General features: G+C 30.4%; 1 protein-coding gene across 4 annotated transcripts in view; it reads right to left on the bottom strand.

Annotated features, from left to right (window-relative positions):
• The window catches only part of LOC118198573 (MFS-type transporter SLC18B1-like), a 94,632-nt gene that overhangs the window by 10,644 nt on the left and 60,825 nt on the right, over nucleotides 1-23,163 (bottom strand). For all 4 annotated transcript variants that reach the window (XM_035370276.2, XM_035370277.2, XM_035370279.2 and 1 more), the window contains 9 exons: nucleotides 22,389-22,462; nucleotides 16,751-16,898; nucleotides 9,873-9,941; nucleotides 9,560-9,647; nucleotides 7,239-7,381; nucleotides 6,931-7,029; nucleotides 6,476-6,567; nucleotides 4,081-4,176; nucleotides 630-704 (listed from right to left, as the gene is read on the bottom strand). In XM_035370276.2, coding sequence (XP_035226167.1) covers nucleotides 630-704; nucleotides 4,081-4,176; nucleotides 6,476-6,567; nucleotides 6,931-7,029; nucleotides 7,239-7,381; nucleotides 9,560-9,647; nucleotides 9,873-9,941; nucleotides 16,751-16,898; nucleotides 22,389-22,462 — 884 coding nt within the window. The remainder of the gene's footprint in view (nucleotides 1-629; nucleotides 705-4,080; nucleotides 4,177-6,475; nucleotides 6,568-6,930; nucleotides 7,030-7,238; nucleotides 7,382-9,559; nucleotides 9,648-9,872; nucleotides 9,942-16,750; nucleotides 16,899-22,388; nucleotides 22,463-23,163) is intronic.

Here is a 23,163-nt window from a genome sequence, read left to right as displayed (position 1 = left end):
CCCCGGGTTGAAATAAAAGAGCGCTAAACCGAAACAGCGCTAAACGAAACAGCGTTAAGCGGGGTCTTACTGTACATGGAAAAATACACAACAAACTACAGTATCGCGCTCAGATCTCACTACAGCTATTAAGCTACAACAGGAGAACAATGCAGAAAGAGAATATTGAATTAAAAGCAGCTATCAGATCTATTTATTACTTCTTTTAAATATGCATTTTTAAATGCATTTGAAGGTTAGGCTATGGGATTGAATTTTACTTCAAAGTATCTTGTAAGAGTTTCGGGAACAAAAAATTCATAAACATAAAACAATTAAAAATATATGAATATATGAAAGGCGCTTGAAATTCTTTAGATTAGTGTAGCTGAAATTATTATTAATTTTTAAATCAAATAAGATTTCTGAATTTAAAACCAAGTAAGATATTCTGATACTTATTTAATGAATTTTTCAATTGAAAGCATTTTAAGTCAGAGCAAAATAATAGCTTAATTTCATTTTAGTATTAAAATTTGTAATGTAAGTTTTCAATTATTTGTAATGCAAGTTTTAATGAAAATTCAACTTAATGCGAACCTAAATACATCAAATTTTAAACAGTTCAAAAGAGCAAAAGTATTTCTGACCCTGTTGAACACGCTGTGGAGAAGAGGGCAGACACCATTCCATATGTTGCGAGATTATCTGGAAAACCTCTTTTTCTAAAAAGTACAAAACATTTATAAATCATACTGAAAATTATAATCACATAAATTTATAATTAAAATGTTTTAGAAGATTAGTTAAGAGAACATTTGGTGAAAACTAAGGTAAAACTGCTTAATGCTCTGAGATAATTACAAACCAATTTCACTGCAGCTCAAAGCATAACATGCAGTGAGTTTAATTTTATCAGTAATTTTACTGGTCACGAAAAAAGCTTTATTTAAAAAAAAATTCAATGATTCAACAGAATAATAAAAATATTTAACAAAACCTTTCCTTGTAACACAACGTAGAAGATCTTTTCGCTATATGTTTCCGTTGTTTAAGAATGCGCAACAATATGTAGACAAATTGACATAAGCATTATTTTGTTAATATTATAAAATGCTTAAAATGATAGAATTACTACTATTTTACACTTGAATAAATAAGAAAAATTTTCTTCGCATTCTTGCCTTATAAAAAAAAGTATAAATGCACCCTATTGAGTTAATACAAAACATTTTAACAGTCATCTGTTCAGTTTTCACGAATGAAACAAAGGTACAGTTAAATGTTTTAAAAACAAGATGCCCTTTAATTCACATGTAATCAATCATAAAAAATTTTAAAAACAAGTAGTTTGTTATAATCTTATTCGAAGAAAGTCATTAAAATTTAATACTTCTTTTCAGTTTTTTCACAACATTGTTTTAGCGAAATCTTTTAAAAATTTGAAAACATATTCTGAAATTTATGCAGAATTTCTGTCAAATGTTGAAAATACCTTTACTTCCAGTTTTTTTTACTTTAAAACTGTTTCTAAAAATGTATATGCAAAGTGACTTTTAAGGTTTCTTAATCAACACATTTTAATTAAATTCCCTAATATAACTTACACAACATCATTTTCTTAATTTGCATTCATTAATAAGTTTTCGGTTTACTTTAGCTTCAGTGATTTTACTTAGGAAAATTTATTATCATAAGGTACGTGTAACTCATTAGTTATAAAAATATTATGAAATCGTTAAAAATACTTGAAGTTTCACAAAGATGGAGAAGCAAATTTCAACCCAACACAAAATTAATTTACTAATAAATGGCAAAAATGTAACATACCTCGAAAGAAATAATAACTAGTCAAAATTTATTAAGCTACACCTAAAGAGGTTTGATACAATTAATTACCAATGCCTGCGCATGCATACATGCATCATACATTTATACACATGTTTAGATTTATAATAAAATAGTTTAAGGCATTGAAATTACGTTAACAAAGTGTATGAATCATTATAATTATTATTCAAGACATTAGAATGTGTTTTGTTGTTTGAATCGTTTTTATTATAATGGAATAATTAATCATAATAAATTACTTAAATAAAATTCATATCATGTCACTAAATTCTCTTAATTAGGAGTTATAAATAATATTATTTTGTTGTGTCGGTTGCAGAACGTAAGACATATTGAAAATACTTTCAAAACATCCGAGTTATTTTCTTGAGAGAAAAATCTTCAAAATATAAAAACGCCAGAAACATTGAAACAGACAGAAATTATGATCTGTGAGTAAGAAAATAAATTGCATTACTAGTATTACTTTTTATTAATTTGATCTTTTCTAACCTGCAATTATGTGTGAACGAATTACATTTCTAACCTGTATTTATGTGTGAACTACGATGCTTTAATTCTTGTAATATATCTTAAAGAAACAGCATCAAAATTTAGAAACATTCAAGATAACTTTACGTGAAGGTAGTATTGTAAACTTCACAGGGTAAATACATTAGCTGCCATTTTATAATATGGACATAAAATAACATGTGCCATTATGGACAGAATGTCATATTTCACATTTCATACTATAAATTTGTACCATATTTACATAAACTGGTAATTACAAAAATGCTTAAATCAACAAAGCGAAAATTATGCATAAGATGCTGACATTAACAGCCTAAAATAATAAAGTGTGTTTCACGAGTCTAATGGATTTATAAACTAACATAATCTTTCTCATGAAAACGTTTAAACTTATCTGTATAATAAAATATCTGTCTAACCTTACTTATGTTATAGCACCTAATAATCACAGAACAATGTCCGAAATATACAGTAGCAACTTATATATTTTAAAGATAAAATTAACTCATGTTATATGAATAATTAATATTTTCCAATTATGATTGTAATTTTACTGTTCTCAGAAATACGGGAATTTGCAAAGAACTTAAAACAAAATTGTTATTTTAATGCACAGGGTGAATCACCTAAAATTTGCACCACAATTATTTCCGAAATAAAAGGTGTTATTGATGTATTGATTTCACAGAATGGAAATTTACACAAGGGTTCATAATTTGCGCCCAAACACGGTTTTTAGAAATTATTAGAGCGAGTACTTTATCAACGAAGTTGCATTTGTTTTCAAAAAGAACAGTACCCATTAACATCAATTAAATATATCCAGAGGAAATTATAATGTCAATGGTGTTTTTTGTAGGATTTTACTGAAAACAGTTTACGATCTATAATAGTATCAAAATTGTAAATATCGACAGTTATCTGCTCCATTTAACTGCGTAGTTACTGGTTACAATATTCGTGTTTGTCTACATTTGCTTTCCTTCAAACTGCTTCCGTTAGGACTTCGTGATAGTTCATAGAAGCAAAACCTGCTGAAAGATGGTATTTACTAATGCTGAAAAAGCCAAAATGCTTGTGCTGTTTGAGGAATGTAGGAAGAATCCTGTTCGTTTTTGCAATGTGTAAACTGAAAGATATCTCAAAAGATGTAAACCATCTCGACAAATGTTTGTGAAACTTTTTAAACAATTACGGGAACTTGGAAGTGTAACATCTAGAAATAGTAACAGTAACAAACGAGTGAATGGAAATGATAGTAAAATTAATGTTCTAGTTGCTGTGGATCAGCTAGTTAGTTCCCGGGACATCGCAAGTAGAAGACAACTGTCGGTATTTAAAATTTGGACATAAATTATTTGCATAAGAAAAAGTATCCTTGTCATTTAAATTTCTTCTCGTTTTATTTTACTGATGTCAATAGGCATTGTCCTATTTGAGATTAAAAAATGAAAGTTTCTTTAAAAAATACACAATTTAATAATTATTAAAATGCGTACTTGGACTCGAATAATGACTTCTTCTATAAACTGCCATTGTATGAAATCATCACATCAGTAATATCTTTTATTTCAGAAATAATTGTGGCATAAATTTTAGGCGATTCCCCCTGTACAAAAAAATCTAAATTGTGCAAGCAAAGGATTACTCTAGAAATATGTTCAGTATTGTGTAATCAAATGAACTCGTCATTTTTCATTAAATTTAATATGAAAGTTTAAGAAAAGAAATTCTTACACGGTATTTTGAAGAGCTCCAACAAAAGCAGAGACCAGTTTCGCAGACAGTCCCAAACCAATGATTACGAGGCTCCCAATAACAGACCATAGAGTCCTGAAAATAAATAAAAAAACAACAAATGAGACATTAATTAAAATGTAAACAGTGATTTGCTTATTCAGAATCTATTAATTTATGTTATTACACATGCTATATCAATAAAAAGCAATGAAGCTTCTGGCAACTAATTAAAATTACGATTTTAAAATAGAAGCTGTTGGCATTTTAACTTTGCTAATTTTATTCATTTAATAAAGCGTAATGCTACACACAGCATCTTCGAACTGCACAAAAAGAAAAATTAAACTTAATATATAAACTGGAATTTTGAGTTTTTATATTACAGCAATAAGTAATTCTACATGCTCTTGACTAGCTGCAGAAAATGGAAACACAGAGTGGCATAACTGATGGTTTAAAAATCCTCCATAACGAATATAAAAATAAAAGAAACCGAAATATATAGGAAAACGGCGGAACGTTAAGAAGAGTCATTATTTGCTTTTAACTTTTGTACCAGAATTTCACTGTCAAACATTTGTTTTAAAATGTAACTATTTTTACTCCTTTCAAAACTCTCCAGCATATATCAATGCTTTAAATGATATAATTATTGAAAAAACTAGAACAATAAAGAGAATAAACTCAAAACACTTGTAGGAATAAATTTAGTTTTGCGTTTTTGTTTGTTATTAAACAATGTAAAAACACTGGATTCTAATCATTCTTATTCATTTAAAAAATTAATTTTCCTCGTACCAAAATGATTAGATAAAAATTGGAAAAAAAAATATAATCATTGCTTTGCGCCAATTTAGAATAAATACGTTATCTTAAGAACGAGGTCAACTTTTTACATATTCCCATAAAAATTTATTACAGAATTTAAATGAATATATCATTCGTTAGAATTTAAATTAATATATCATTCGTTAGAATTTAAATGAATATATCATTCGTTAGAATTTAAATAAATATATCATTCGTTAGAATTTAAATAAATATATCATTCGTTAGAATTTAAATAAATATATCATTCGTTAGAATTTAAATGAATATATCATTCATTTTACTTCTGAGAGACCGCCTCGTTATCTGGATAGGTTTCATTCATCTTTTGCTAGTAGTTAGTAGATAAAAAAGGCTCTCATGATGAAACCTTCTGAAGCATATTGAAATGAAGATGATGTACATTGTATTCGCAAAGGGGGTAAAAAAACCAAGGTTCAGCTCTTCACAGGCATAAACTTAGAAACTTGAAAATAGCTGAAAACAAAAGTCGAGAAAACACGAAAAAGATGGCAAAGAAATCTGACATTTCCAACATGACAGAAGTCCACATGAAGAAGGTAAATTTCATTCCAATAGTAAAAAAAAAAAATGGAAGAAAACCCCAAAATACACCAAAAAAACTTTATCGAGTTTTTAATGAGGAAGTTTTGGCATATGTAAAACCCTTATTTTGCAAAATGAAAATTATTTTTTCCTGTTAAATTACATTTTTAGTAGATGCAATGGGTTTTAGACCAGGGAGATCAGAGAAATATCAAATATTTGAAATTCTTATCAAAAAGAACATTCGAAATAAAAACCCTTGCGCGGCGACCATGTGAGAAGCATTTCATGCCAACGCTGATGGCAGCATATATTAGCTAAAATTGGCGAAATTTATCTATACAAAGCATTAGAACTTAGTCTATCTTCAAGCTGAATTTAACTCCGAATTACTATTCAAAAAACACGAATGAGTACTGAAAGAGTACTTACACGAATGAGTACTGAAAGAGTACTTACACGAATGAGTACTGAAAGAGTACTTACACGAATGAGTACTGAAAGAGTATTACTATTCAAAAAACACGAATGAGTACCGAAAGAGTACAACATCATTTTTGTCGCTTAACAAGATAATCCCCAGAATATTCTCCAGTCTGTCCCAACTGAAACGCTTTGGGCTTTGTTTAGTCGTTCGGATATGCCTGGTAAGTCAGAAGTGAAGAGATCTTTCGCAGAAGAATTACGTAAAAGTTATAGGGGGGTTACTTAAATCCTGCTCAGATAATGAAGCCTCCTGCCAGAAAAAAATTTGCCAAAGATCAAGGACGGTGGTGGTTATTCTAAGTTTAAATGTATAGGAATAATTTCAAGATTCTGAAACCAACATATAAACAAAGAAAATACAAAGCAGTCTTATACATTAAACACGTGGCACTATTTGTACTGTCTCATTTTATTTCGTTACAGGCGTTACTTCAAGAACGACAGCTGAGCTACTTCCAGAAGTTAATTCTTCTTAACAACTAAGTCACATAATGATCATTTCTTTATCAATTTATTTAAAATTTGTACTCACGGTCTAAATGGGATGAATGGAACTGGACCAATCAAAAGAATGCCTATGCATGTCATAATATAGCCTACAATGCAGACTACTAATGGGCTTCCCTAAAAATAAAAATTTGGTCATAAATCAAACAATCAAAAACGCCTGAAAAATAAAATAAATATAAGGAAACTGGTGACAAATAAAATGTATTGCGTAATGAAGCTAGAGCTTGGAAAATTGTTTTTTATGTGTACTTGCCATCAAAAAACCCCGGCTTACATATATTTATAACTATAATCTAACTATAAATAGAAGTACTATGGGAAATGCCTTAGTTAACTAGAGACGGAAATATTTGCATTAAGAAAGAATTTAAATAGAGAATTTTAAATTTAAGAATGGGAAATTTTTTAAATCTCTTATCTCTTTCAAAATTAAATCCTTTTTTTTATGTTTAATTTTGTTATTAGCAACATACTTACTCCTTTATCGCATACTCTTCCCCAAATAGGTGTTGTAATAGCGTATATGCCTCCAGTGATGATAAAAATGGTTCCCAAGACCACAGGTTTAAGATTAAACTGTAACAGAGAATAGCAGAGTAAAGGTAAATATCTCACAATAAAATTTCACAAAATTGATATAAAATAATATTCGAAGCAAGAAATGTGACTTTTCTATTTGTTCATGAAATACAAACTAATTTTTAGTATAATAATCAGTGCTATTACTAATAACTTAAGGAGTAACTGTAATGTATTTTTAACATAAATTAGAACTAATTATTTACTTGTCTGAGATGAGGTTCAAGTGTTGCTGCGTTAAAACCGATAAACAGCAGTGATGAAATAATAGAAAATGTGAAAGATATAATTCCTCCATCAGATAAGAATTTAAGAAGATTTCGGGGTCCTTCTTGTCTGTTGGCATCCTCTGAAAAGTTATAAAGAAAAATATATGTATTTGTTTTATTTCTTTGTACAATAAATAAGGAACTTAAAATTAGTTATAAATTATACAAATGAAAGTTTACTTTACCACCTTAGTTGATATTTCCAAAATAATTCTCCTACTTACAGTATGAAGCTATTTTCATAAATGCACGTTTACTTGAATTTAAAAGTTCACTAATACATCTTGCGCAGGAGTAAATTTTAATTCATTTTCGTCCTTAATTTTGAATCATTTGATTCGATGTACTATTTCGAAAGGCAAGGAGAACCGTGCTACTACGACAGTGAAAATTATTTTATGAATTATTCCCAACTTAAAAATGTATAATACAACCAATATCTAGCTTCTCAAATAAATGAAAAGTAAATTTAAAAGAGAATGCATTTATAAAATAAGATGAGTAAATTTCATTGGCTGATACGGACGGCAATTAAATTTTCACATTTACTAAAATCTGTAAATTAAAATTAAAATTAAAATTTTGATATATAAGATATATTAAGACGTTATTTTTTATGCTGAATATTGCCTGCACTTTTCGACTGTTCTACCAGAAAAAGTAAATGAAGGGAATTTAAATAGTTAGCTGTTGCTGCTTACCTTTAGAGCTGTGCTTCGAGTTGAAGCGTTCGTTTTCCATTGAAATTAAATTAGTAGTCATAGGTTAGCGGAGCCAGGTTGTTAGACTTTTAATTTAAACTTAGATTTATAAATAATTTAAATCGTTGCTCTCCATACAAATAGAATTTAGTTTTGTTAAAATTTTAGTTTCCTGAAAATTCAGGATACATTGGCAATAAGTGTTTCAGTTTAATCTTTACTCTGTTATTTTTACTTCAGCATTCTAAGTTTGAAGGTGAAGACAGATGATTAATTCATTTGGCAAATCTAGCACGTTTAGATTAGCATTAAATCAAATAGAAGTTAATCATACAGATAAAAGTAGAAAGTGTAAGAAAATCTGTTTGACCAATTGATTAGTCTTAGAGAAGAAAAAATTTTTAAATGATAGAAAATTGTAAAGATTGGCAATGAAGGTTTATTAGACGCTTGAAAACGTTAGCCGTGTTTTTAAATGCAATATAATTTAACTGAGAATTAGGAACCATTGTATATATATATTTTTCAGGTTCTTCAGTTTTTGAGTTGATTTTTATCGAGAAAAATTTGCAGTTGATCGCTCTCAAATTCATTTAGTCTTCCCAAAATGGTCTATCAACAATACCAGTTTCGGCACTTCTAAAGCTTTTGAACAACTTTTGACAGACATCAGCGATACAGTGTTTTCTCTATATAGCTAAAAATGATCTGTTTTGCTTCCACAAGTTTTTTTTTTCCCCCCCTCGTTTTTCTTAAAAAAAAAAATATCAACTTGCAGAAACTTACTTCCATAAAAATCTTATTTCCTTTCCAATGCTATTATTACTTCTGTTTCCTGTGATATAAGTTTAATAATTTGGAGTTTCAGATGACAAGTCGAACAACATTTACAGTGCTAAAGTGCTCGAAATTAAGCTTAAATATATTTTATGACGCCTAACTCTATGAAAAATACAAAATTCTGATTAAAGTGTTTAGTTTTATTTTCTGCCAATAGATGGACACACTAGCCTCGTTCTATAGGATTGGAGAAATTTTCTTTATTGTCTCGTTTTTTTTTTTTTTTTTTTTTTTTTTTGTCATTAAATGCATGTACATCTCTTACGCATTCCAAAAAATATTTAAAGACGACTGCTGAGTCTTTTTTCAAAAACAAAAAGGTGTTTTTTCCAAAATGTTTCGAATTTTGCATCCTTATTTCAGATTTTTGTAGTAAAAAATAACTTTGAAAAAAATTTATGAAAATTATTTTTATTCATAGTAACATGTTTTCTATGCCTGTTAGATGCAGATCATTTTTATAGTTCGAAAAAGAGTGCCGTACGTTCACTTTTTCCCGCCTATCAAATATTGTTTTCCAATAACTCAGTCAGGAGCTCCTGTTCAACGGTTTTTCATCAAATATAAATTTACTTTTTAGTTAAATTTTACCTTAAATCATTTTTATAACTAAAGTATTGCTAAATAAACTATATTGCTTAAATTATATTACGGCTAAATTAGAAAGAAAAAAAAATAGGTTTTAAATTTCAAACAAAACTATTGAAATGAAATTACCTATGGTAGGTAGCAGACAACCTAATAATACACATCCAACAAGAAGAAAGCCTCCATTAACAACAAAAGGCAGTAAAAATCCTCCCAGCTATGAAGAAAAAGTAATCCATTAATAAATACAAAAGGTCTGAAATTTTAGATCATTATTCGCAATTTTAATTTAATTTTAAGAATGCTATTCACTGAAACAGATAAAAGCTTAATAATTTCAAGCACGCAAACTACAGTCTAGCCATTAAATTAAGAGTAAGAATTTTTAGTTAATCACTGCTAGGAAGAAAATATTAAATTCTAATTATGTTTTTGTTTTTACCTGATAAAGGGCTCCTCCAATAGTTGGACCAACAATTAGGCCTAAGCCAAATGCAGTTTCCATTAAAGACTATAAAAGTAAAAATTGCAATGAAACCTTCAAAATACAAGGAAAAATACAATCTTTTAGAAATAATAAACTATTAATTTTTTTTTTATTAATATAACATGGTAAAGGTTAACGAAGACCACAAAAGCGTATCCGAAAGGCAGGATTATAAATGAAATGCTGTTTAAGGTGGGATAATTAGCTTTTGTAGCTAAAAGTTTCGGAATTAATTGCGTCAAATAGGAGAAGGGAAGAAATGGAATAATTGCTAATTTTGAACTCATGCAGCGAACTGCATGAAAAGATTCCCCCCCCCCCATCAGACAACACGGGGATTTTCACACTGTCCGAAAAAAGACATCTAAAAAATGTTTCCCTTTAAGACAGCTGAGGATTACTATGCAGTTTTACTTCCCGAAGCCACACAGCCGAAGTGAGTAAAACAGAAAAAGAAAAACAGTGAAATAGAATTAGCAAACACAAGAACAAATAAAGAAAATAAAAATGACACAATAACTGATAAGCACATTAATTAAAGTATCCGACTACATATTTTAATCGTCAATTTTGATGAAATTTTTATTACTTTATTTTAAAGGTTATGTATTAAGCTTCCAAAACTATTTTTATTCTCTCTGACCGGTCATTAGAAGCAGAATTAAGGCTTGTCTTGTTCTACGCCGTGAACCGGATGTTTTTGTTTAAGAATCTGGAAGTTGCGTCTAAAGGTACACAGACTGCTCTAAATAACTTTAAAATGAGAACTTCTCATTTGGATGCTTTTGGTGATGTTGTGGTGATGATTTTGAGCCTTTCTGTTTGTTATTAAATGCTTTGGACTTTGCAATTAATTTCTACACTTGGCAACATTTTCTTTTCCTTCTGTTTGTGTTTGCATTACATTAAAACTATCTTTTGAAAAACTAGATAATTTAACGTTTCTCTTACGAAAAAAACTTAAAATATTAGTATAGTAAATTTATGACACTTTTCACAAATATGCTGCTGAAAAATATTGTGAATTACATGGACTAAACATTTAGATTTATGTATATATTAAATTTCTTTCAGACAACTTTGTAAAATGAAAAAAGAGAAATTGGTCGGAAAATTGCTAGTGCTTGTACTCAAACAAGCATAGTTAATAGATGTTTCATTTTATCGCTTAAATTTTAGTTTCTTTAGTTTCGACCTTAATAAACATAAGTGACAAATATAGAAGTAAAATATTGATAAATAGTTTTTGCGGTAACATATCTAGTAATCCTGAAATTTAACGCATTTTTAAAACAAAATTCAAGGAAAACATTATACTTTAATAATATATTTATCACCTGCTTCTATCATTTTAAATAGTATTCTGCTAAATAACACCAATAATAGATTTATTTGCACTATTTTCCAAAATTTAGGGGTTGAACACAGTCAGATACTTTAACTGGAACAACAGTAATAAAAGCAAGAACTAGCAAAAAATAAAAGGTATTAGTAAACACAAACTCTGGCATTAGCAACATCTTTCTTTAATTACAATAATAGAGTGAATGTTTCTACTATTATAAATTAGGTAAGTATAAAGCATATGAAAATCATTTACATAAAATAGCAAATTTGAATAAGTTATTACACTACCAATGAAGATTTGTTCATATTTATTCAGGTAAAAAACTAGTATAAAATGTCCCACAAATTATTATTAGTATCTTCTCTCAAATCCAAAAACTCATAGGTTGATTATACATACACTCACATATAATTAATATATATAGAGAGATAGATAGATAGATACAGATATAGATATGATAACGCTGACTTAGATGTAGTTCAGTAGATATGTTACCGTTAAAGTACATAATGCAGTTATTTCATAGAATACCTAGTTATTTCAAGAAATAACTGATCATGTCTGTCAAAGTGTGTAATATGTTAATAATTTGACACTTTAACTAGTTATTCTATGAAATAACTTGGTATTCTATAAATTAACTAATGAGAGACAGTTAAAGTGTAAAATAAACAATTTATCTAAAATGAAATAACTAGGTATTCTATAAATAAACTAATGATAGACAATTAAAATGAAAAAGAAGCAATTTATCTAATTTATGCAGCGTATAGGTGGTATTTATGGAAACATACCATAAAATCATTTATTACAACAAGGATTACTAAAATGACACTTGGAATTACAAAGAACATTATTTCTAAAACAAAAACATTTTTTGTTGACACACTGGGTTTTACACGAACATTTTTTAAATCCCTGACCAGTAACTGAACTTTGAGCTGTAGCAGCCGACCGGAACAATATTTCTACATCCAATGAATGTATCAATGTATTTGTCGTTGACATTTTAAGAGTATGGCGAAAAAGTATACTCGTTGTTTTATGCTTTGGTATATTTGCCGTCCTTCAAAAATTATTTTTATTTGAGTTCGAAATTAACGTTTTTTCCCCGCTACTTTCCATATTGTTAAACGAAACGTAAATGCACCTTATACTAAAAAGCGAGATATATGCTATAGATTATTTTACACTTTAACGGGCTGCAGATCGTTATTCTATGAAATAACTAGTTAAACCATGAAATACAAGACAGTTTTACACTTTAACGGACACGATCAGTTATTTCATGGAATAACTAGGTATTCTATAAAATAACGGATTTCATACTTTAACGGTAACAGATATACTGATTGCTCAAATGTTGGTCCCTAATGAACAACAAACTTGACAGCATCGGCAGATTAAATATTCCCTTTCATTTCAATTGATATATAAAATCAATTGTGTGCACCAAGTGAATTGTGGCCAATTCGAGTGGCCACAATTTACTTGGTACTCTAATCGTGCCTATTTCAAAACATTTACATTTTTAATAGCTTTTGCAGAAGAAGCAAGCTGTAAGCAGGGGTGCAAAAAGCAAGCGCATAATTATTAAAATTGGCAGCTTATTCAGAGAAAAATTTCGGTTTTCGAAATTTTGAGTTCCGAAATAGTTAAACCATGAAATACAAGAGAGTTTTACTCTTTAATGAACACGATCAGTTATTTCATGGAATAACTAGGTATTCTATAAAATAACGGATTTCATACTTTAACGGTAACATCATTACTGTTATGTAATACATCATAGCATATGAATTAGTCTAGAAATGACACAATCCAGAAAAAGTAGTTAGTATTATTAAAACAAAGGAGGAATACCCAAATTAAAATGAGAAATTAAGAGGCTACTTCTAATTCAAATTATAAATTTCATTTACATAATTTGCATATGTTTTATCATATATATTGAATGATCTAAAATTGACCGAGTTCGAAAACAAGTTTTTCTAATACTTGCGCAATAGCTGCGAAGTAAGATAATAATAATTTATTTACTAAAGAAATATTGATTATATTATCTCCTAATATAAATTTAGTAGAATGTATCAAAACAGAAGGAACACATATGTAGGAAGTTTAATTCCGAAAATTGTGTTTTAAAGTATCAAAATTTTAACAAACGTTTTCACTCACATAAGAACGCCGCAACAAACGCCTCTCAAACATTCCAAGTCCCTCCCACGTCCCAAAATTAGCTTCTCAAAAGTTTCACCTCGTGTAATAACTCAAAGGTATCCCCACTGCCGATAACGGAATTTTGGACATACACCCCTTCTGAGTAAGACACAGAAGAGAACACTTTACCGATATCCCCACTAGAAAGAACATAAGTTAATTAATGCATTTTCTGGCCTTTATATCTTCATGTACATTTCATATTTTACTTTCTTATCATATATATTTCAATTTTTAATTGATTTGTTTTTGCAAAAATAACGTTCTTATGTTTCTTATTTTTCTCATGTTTATTTCAACTATTTTGAGTTCTTTTTTATAATTCCAATTAAGATTACTACTGTTGATTATGCTTATTTTTATAAAAATAGTCTTGAATTAACATGCATAAAAGCGAAGGTGTCGGGGGAAATTTACTCAAGTATTTTGTAAATTTTGCTACATAAATTGGCTTTTCACTCAAAATTTCTAAAGAATCTTGTATTAGCGAAAATGCTTCATTCAGAATGAGTTCTTTGGTTATAAATCCCATCACTTCACAGAACTACAATATTGGCCTAACTTAATTTCCCAGTTTGGCAACATCATTCTCACTTGAGTAAAAGAGGAAACACCTTCGCATTTATTAATTATTGTTCATTGAACGGGAGTTGGTTTGTTCCCCTTGAAAAGTCAACTAATTTCCGATCAATAGCGATAATTAGTTGTTTTTAATTTTTAATTTCTTTTTCAAAGTTTGTAATTTTGTTATTCACGATTTAAATTCCCCTTAAAACGTTTTTTTTTTTTTTTTTTTTTCTTTTTTTTTTTTTTTTTTCTTTCAGGATTTACATTCAAGTTACTTTAAAACACAATTTTCGGAATTAAACTTCCTACATATGGGTTCCCTCTTTTTTGATACATTCTACTAAATTTATATTAGGAAATAATATAATCAATATTTCTTTAGTAAATATATATATACACGAGTTATATGATGTTGTTATAGTTATTATATGATATCAAAACTGATACTGATGTGTATCTCGGCGGTTAAAAGCTACGACGTGAAAGCTTCTGTAGGAATGTTTTCAATTCCCGGATAACATTAACAAGTTCTGATTTACAATTCTTTCAAACATTATAAAAGTAAAATATGCTAGTTAATATAATTCAAGTGCGTACCAAGTTTCCCTTTAATATTTATTTTGTATGCAAATTTCAAAATAACTGAAAGACAAAATTAACGATTCGTATTCTTATTTTAAACGTTCCATTTATAAGGATAAAGCGCTTTTTGTAGCAAACAAATTTTTTCTGGGAATTCATGTTCTTAGAAAAAAGGGGAAGGTAAAAGCAAAATCGTGCAATTCTCACGACTTTTCTGGCATTTTCTATATTTAGTTTACCCTTCATCTATTAACATGGAAGGTGGAAAAACTGGCTATTATTCATTGGTCTCGTAGAATTAGTACATCGATAACACCCCCTTAATTAAATCTCGTGCAGCTTGTGCACTACACAGACTTCCAAAAAAAAAGCTGCAAAAATGGAGCTGAGAATTTTGCAAAGCTAAATTTCGTTATTGGGAAGAATTAGAAAACTAAGTTCCCCATCAAACATTAGGTACAGAGGTTTGTCTGTGGTTTTATGGCAATCATAACTTACTACGAGGTAACTCATAAGGGCAGAAATTGTAAGAAGAAAAAGTAAAAGATTGATTTCATGGATGCAGCATTTCAGTATTCGATTCAGTGAATAGATGATTGTATCCAGTTGTGAGCACCAAAAAAGAATGAACATCATACAGATTTTTTTTTAAACGTTTCTTCACTTGCATGGGGTAATGGCGCAATGACGAATATATAGAGAATCCTTTAAAAGTCCTACAGAGCGAGAAACTAAACAGACAGCAAATTCAATAGCTAAGCCTTGCTTCTGACAGCAAGATTCTTTCAAGTCTCGCCAACCTCATTCAGGTACTCAGGGTTTATGTTCTTCTAGAGCAGAATTGCGAGACAAATTTCGAGAGCACTAAAATTATATGTCGTCTTCATATGAGCAATTTCAAATTAGAGGATTTTATTACTTCGTCATAGAACTTTACCCTTAAATTAATAGTTCATCTTAAAATTTCCGCTTAAGAATAATGTATTACATAGTCGTGTGGAACTTTTTCATGCTTAATTTCGCTTTCGAAAATTATTCGTAATTTAGTCATAGACGTCAAATAATAAAGTTCATTTCTATATTTGTACGAAAAACAAAGATGATTCTACTTCCAGACGAACGTCCACACTTCAAAGTTAATTGTATATTATAATATTTTGTGTTTCCCAACCAAGTAATAAGTATTTGCAAGGTTACATCAGTCCTCACAGTCAAATATCAGAAGCAGCAAACCTGCAATATAATTATATGCATTAGCTAATTATAATGTTAATTTACAAACTCTACTATTAAGCAAGCACAAAGCCAGTTTATTGTATTATAGACCTTTATTCTCAGGACCATCTTCTCCTTATCTTCTTTCTCCAGCGTCATCTGTTTCTCGCTGTGTTATTAACATCTTCCAGCCTTCAACCAGATGCTCGAATCCAATTGTGGATACCAGTAAATTACATTCTTATAATATTCACTAAAATTACTGACAAGTTGCCACTGCTAAAAAAAACCGCAGTTTGTTTAAATGATATATACCATGCAAATTTTTAATATTATTTAAATAAATAATGTCCCTTTTGTAATCAATTTTATCACCTATTTTCCTCTATTTTGAATATTTAATTTACAATTACGTAATTTGTTTCAAAACACATAATTTCATAACACATTATCTTTCAACTATTTTAATAATTAGTAGAAAGCTCCAATAGAATAAATAGGATTTCAAGAATCGTTAACAAAAGCAATTTAATAAATGCATTATACCAATCTTAGGTATACCTAACTATCCAAACAATAAGAAAAGCTCTTAGGTTCTGAAAGAAATTATTACGTGAAAATAATAAAAATCTATAACAAATATTTTTAAATCATTAAACGAAACGAACAAAGATTAAAATCTTGTCTTAACAGCATGATAGAATTAAAGATTTATATTTGCATTTTACAACAGGTATTTGCAGAAATCATATTTAAACTGGACACGGAAAACTTCATTACCATTGAGTCATCACTGAATGGTAATGAAGTCAAAAAACATTGAGTCATCAGTGAATGGTAATGAAATCAAAAAACTGAGTCATCAGCCACTGAAAGGCATTTAGATAAAGTTTATACATACGAAACTTGTGGCGACGCTCTCAGGAAATGCAGCTGCGATTATCGTGAAGGAAGCAGTCATTAAAGCTGCGGCGCCAAAGCCTTCAAATATTCGAACCACAAAGGCCATAGATATGTATATAGTACCAGCTGGGGCATAATCCAGGACCCTAAAAGCATGAGTATTAAATAGATATACATAGAGAAATGCAATAGAATTCTTCACATAAAAGCACTAACTTTACGTTTGAATACATAAAATAGCTTATTAGTTAGTTACAGGTACAGAAATGAAAAAAAAAATTAATGCAAAATCAGAACTTCTATTCTCCAGAACTTGGAAAAAGAGACCACTTACAATAAATATCAATAAATAAATAAATGAAAACTATAGAGGAGATAAAAAATTTAACTAAAAATATATGAAACATTTATATAAATAATCCTCTTACATACAACTTAAGGCAGGTTACTACTACTACTGAATTACTTTAAATCTAAAATTAATTGATCATTCAGTAAAGCCTTAATGAATAAGAAAAAAAATATGAGAAGAAATTCATAAAAAATTTAAAACTACGGTAACTAAAAACACTATATTTTCGCAGATCAAAGTATAAAAACATTGATAATACAAATACGAATAACAGTTTTCTTTTGGCGAAGAGGCGAAAAATAATTCCATTTGCTCCTGAAGAACAGGGCTCTACGGCTAATCACGCTCGAAATCTACACAGATTTGTTCAAAACGTACGCTAAAATAAGGCTGCTCTTTTGCCTAATTCTGTGTTTTACATTGGAGTCTTTCTCTTCCAATTTGCTTAAGAATATTTTTCAAACATTTTGCTTGCGAAAGTTGCTCCAACCTGACACTGCTATTTTGGGATTTATTCAAATTTTGGGGATTTGGGAACACACTCGCAACTATATTTTTCTACTAAGTAATCCTATATTTTTTAATATTTTACTTTAGGTAAACATGGCTATTCATGTTTAACTTTTTACTGGTTTACAAAAGCAATCGACTTTTTTGCAAGTAAGAGCAAATTATCAGTTATCTATCAGTTATTACTAGATTTCACTGTAACTTAAGCCACAACTACACCCTAATATTTTATTTTTGATTTATTTTACTACCTCTGTTTGTTTCCTTTAGTGTTTTATACATTTTATACGTTTATAATATTTGCATAAAACAGAAACTGGCATTTGAATGCGTATCATGAATGAGATACAAGCAGATTCTTATCGTTCTGCAACGCAAAATCATTTTTAATAATTAGTTTAGGTTAATTTGACTACTGTGGAGCTCAGAGGAGCTATCTGCCAAAGGGAAGGGATGCTATCGTGGACGATATTCTATTCGATGAAGAAGAAATTTAAGGAAGGAGATCAAAGTCTAGTTTTGGAACCCCAAGAATCGCCAAGGAATCTCACGCAAGCCACAGACATTCTGAGAGGCTTTATCCTGTCTGATAAAAAAATTTAACGACTCAAAGAACTCCATCTTCTAAACCTAAAGTAGTGAGTGTAACAGACTTGCACAGCACCATGGAAATGATGTTAGTTATTCTTAGGATTGCATAGTCCGGAACATACAGTTCTTGAGGGCTCGATGCCGTAAATTTCTAAAATATTTAAATCGTTTTTATTGCATTGCTGTTTTTGTGTTGTAAGGATTATGTTAATTTTATTAACAGTTAAATTTTCTTTCCTATCGATTCTTAATTTCAACTTACCACTTCCCGCCAGAATGTAGTTTTAGAATCACGTCTGAATGCTAATGAGGAAGAGCCTTAATGAAAAAGGAAAAAAAAATGAAAAAGGAACCGCGAAATTCTTCTGTCTTAGTGAGAGAGATATCAGATATTCTGGCTGCACGCGTCCGCTTTTTTAAGCTACTCTCTGGTAAGCTATCATTACGCTCGGCCGTACTTTAGGCCCTTTATAGCAGTCTATTAGCGTTAAGGAGCCAACTCTGTTAGAATTTTGATAGCTTCGGCTGTATCTCTTTAGTTAAGATTAGTTTAGTTTGAATCTTAGTCTCTTAAGTTCAAGCCCAAGTGTCGGCTTTATTGTACAACTCCAAGACGGAGTTCTCCTACTCTTGATTGGAATAATAAAGGGTTATTTTACCCTTTATCTTGTTGTTTCCTGTCACGAGCATCATTAACTTGCAAGACATCCTGCAGCATAATCGTCACACTAAAATTACCATGGTCTGGGTCAAAGCCCACAATGGCAACCAGGGAAATGAAGCAGCTGACCGTTTGGCTAAGGATGCTGCAAGCAATCTCGAAGCACAAGAAATAAATATTCCTGCCCCACCATCCTATCTAAAGCGTCATTTGCAGGGACAAGCAATACGACAATGGCAAGAAGAATGGACTAATGCGGAAACTGGAGGCGCACCTATGAGCGTATTTCAAAGGTATCAACTGACCGCCTTATCGCCATTGCTCCTTTGGTAAACTACATAACAGGTCACGGGCCGTTCCCGTCTTATTTTCATCGACATGGGATATCAAATACAGACATCTGTGCCTGTGGAGAAGACGGAACGCCAGACCACTACCTATTCAGGTGCCCTCTGACAAATACCATGCATCTTTTCATGCCCACGAGCAACATAACTGCCTACCACCGACTGATAATAAAGCACAAGGGAAGCATTAATGCAATATGTAAAATTATAAAATTTATCGCGGCACTAGGTCAGGATATCTGCCAGCCCATTTAATCAACATAAGATTTTCCACTGCATTTATCCAGGAAACTACAATTTGCACACGCATACCTTATATCTTATACCTAAACAGAACTTAAACTGGTTTGAGAACTCTTGCACAATAGCAAATATTTAATGAACTTTAACGCTGTCATGTGTCCTTATTAGTTCTATACAAGCACAGTATTATGTGCTTTTGTCAGTATTATAACGACTCTGTAGCATGCCTTCCTATAAGCATCATATCAGCTCTCCGTATCATATGTTTCTATTAGCACTTATTACTCATATACTATCATATGTATCTTTGTCTACCTTAATATTTATTTGCACAATGTGTTTTATTCGTATTATATCTGCTTTGCTATTAGTATCATATCAGCTCTGCACCATGTATATTTATTGGCATCATATTTACTTTGTACCAAGTGTATTTACTCGTTCTTCACCTGTACTGCATCTACTCAGCACCATGTCATTTAATTAGCTCTATATTTGTTCTGCATCATGTATATACATTAATATCATATTTGCACTGCATTATGTGTTTCAATCGTATGACAGCCTAAGTTCGTGCACTATGAGTTGTCTAATCATAAGTTTTTTTGTTTTTTTTTTTTTTTTTTTACACATATACTATCATATGCATTATATGAAACACCAACTGTTTACCCCAAATATTTATCTGCATTAAATATTTTCATTTGTATTACATCTACTTTACATCATGCGTTCCTATTAGTACAACATATGCTCTGTACCATATGAGCCTATAAGCTATTTATCTGTCCTGCATCATGTATATTCATTAGTATCATATCTGTCCTGCATCAAATGATTTTATTCGTACTATACCTGCTCAGCGGCATGTGGCCCTTTTTTTTTCTTCTCATATCTGATTTGCATCATACGTGTTCATTAGAACATAAACTGCACTGCATAATGTATTTTCATGTATTTCTATTAGTATCATATCTGCCCTATGTCACGTTTTTAATTAGCTCTAGATTTGCTCTGCATCATGTGTATATACCAGCATCATACCTGCTCTGCATAAAGTACCCTAATATTTATTTGTAACATATGCTCCTATTTGTATTATATCTGCTTTGCATCATGAGTTTCTATTAGTATAACATATGCCCTGTACCATGTGTATCATATTTATGCTTGCATCATGTGTTTCTCATTACTATTATCTCTGTCCTGCATCATGTGCTTTTAAATAGCATCATCTCTGCCCAAAGTCATGTGTTTTTAACAGTATTATAGTTGTCCTGAATCATGTCTTTTATTTAGCTCTATATTTGCTCTGTATAATGTGTATATACTATTAACATATTTGCTCTGCATCATGTACTCCTATCATGTGTTAGCCTAGGTTCATGCACTATGAATTGTCTCCCCATAAGTATTATTACTCATATACCACCATCTGTTTCATATGTAAACCAAAAGTTCATTGCTAATAATTATTTGCAACTTATGTTATTATCTGTCTTAAAACTGCCCTGCATCATGTGTTTTAATTAGTATACGCGCGTGCTTTATATCTGGCAATGTTACACGCGTGCTTTATATCTGGCATGCACCATGTGTTTTCACTAGTATCGCAGCTTTATCTCTGCTCTGCATCCTGTGATCTTACCAGTTTTATTACACGTTTTTATATGTCACATAGTATTACATCTGCCCAGCATTATATGTTCTAACAGCATCACATGAATGCATTATTAGTACTCTACTTAGCAGTCTGTGAGTATGTTCTGTGTATTTTAAGTGTGTTGTTATGTGTATTATGTCTTACATTTTTATGCCACCTCCACCCCTTTTTTTTTTTTTTTTTTTTTTAGATTTTTAGATTTCCTGTAACAACCACGGTAATCCTAAAACTTTCAAATGTCATACACATCACTTGTAATGTAGACTATGTCAACCGCCCTTGTATGGCCATGTAACTTTCTCATTAAGATTCAAATATACTCCCGAGGCAGCCTGATGAGGCTCCAGGGAGTTGTTGCCACTAGATAGTGGAGGACGCGGGGCATATGCCTGTTTACCTATGTTAAACATCAGGCGCCCTCGTCCTCCGTCACATGTCACATGTCACACGAACTCAAGCGATTATTCGCTTATCAGTTCTTAAAATTCTTCACTTTCAACGATAACTTAGAATTACACAGTGGAGAATCCTACAGTGTATTGCTGCGATTTTATATTTTACTTATTTGTTAGTGTAATTTTTGCTTTTAAGTAAGTTTTGTGATTTACTTCGGGCACAGTTGAATTTGTGGCTTTATTTTTGCGTATAAGCGCTTATATCTTACATAAAATTGTGTATTTTTTAATTGTCCACAACGTTTAAGTTTTAAAAATAGTTCAACTAGAAACTCTCCTAATGGGCTTTAGCAACAATTTTTGTCACAAAGCTGGCGACATTTAGCAATTTCTCTCAGCTGGTGACTTTCTGGAAGGCTTGGGAAAATACAGTTTAGAAGCTTCGTCAACAATCTTGCCCGAAGCTTCAACGCCATATAAATAATGCTTTGAGTGCTAGGAGACTTTAATCGGTAATCTGATCTGAAAGATTACGATTCGAAACGTTTACTGAATTTCAGTTTAGAGTTTATTCTGTGAATGATATCGGGAATTTATGATATTTCTTTCTTGCACTAAGAAGGGACTTGTCTACTTTTTGCGTTCTTTTTTAGCTTTGCAGCTATTTATTTTGATGTCATCATTATTATTATTATACAATCCTCAGTTTCTCGTGGCGCATCTGGAGTGGCTGTTTAAAGAGACATCCATGAACCCGCAGCTCCCAACAATGCTATGCTTAATTACGGCTGGCATATTTAATACAAATTTCAAATATCTTAGAATATGATACTTTCAAATTATGCTGCTTAATTGCATGTAAATTAAAATTTACCCAAATACGCAGCAAGCAGCTCCACCGACTAGCACACCAGCTGTGATAAGAAACTTGGGCGTAACAGTTGGAATCTGAAAAAGAAAAGAGAGTGAAATAAAAAAAACAGCGTTTGGCCCATAGCAGTGAGTAGACGAAACTATCAAAGTATTTAAAAAAATGTATGATATACGAGACTAAAGGCACTAACAAAACACTTTTGTAAGTAATTTTTTAAAAGACTGGTAACTTTACAGACTGTCTCAAATTGTAAATTTTTAATAATTAAACAAACGTAGTATATGCTTGCTTAATAATACACTACAGTTTTATAGCTATGTGAAGGTTTTACTCTGTGCTGAAATTCGAAAACATAAATTATTATCTCGAACATGTTTGGATTTTAAAAGGTTCGGTAACTAAATTATGAGGTAATATGTATATTAAATACCATGTGTTTTAAAATACATTTAAAATTTTCTCATGTTTTATAGAATTCTAATTCTAGCTATTCCATGAGAAAATTGTTACATATTTTTTCAGCAGAAGTTTTTTTTATCGTTAATATAATTTTCGAATAAATCTTTCACGCGATTTTCTTTAATTCTGACCAACGGAATATACGATTTCTGAGGTTAATTTCCTTCAAGAAGTGTAAGATTAGCTCTGTGTGACATTACGGGAAGACGAAACAGTTCGTTCTTGAATTGCTGAATGAAGCGACCAAATGGTAAAGAATAGTTTATAATGATAATTTTGAAGAGAAAATCATTTTCTTTATATAATACTTCTGTAA

The sequence above is a fragment of the Stegodyphus dumicola genome, chromosome X1 (assembly GCF_044657685.1).
Source record: "Stegodyphus dumicola isolate Sdum_Otavi_A_Nest chromosome X1, ASM4465768v1".
NCBI lineage: Eukaryota > Metazoa > Arthropoda > Arachnida > Araneae > Eresidae > Stegodyphus > Stegodyphus dumicola.
This window is presented reverse-complemented; position numbering and strand designations above follow the sequence as displayed.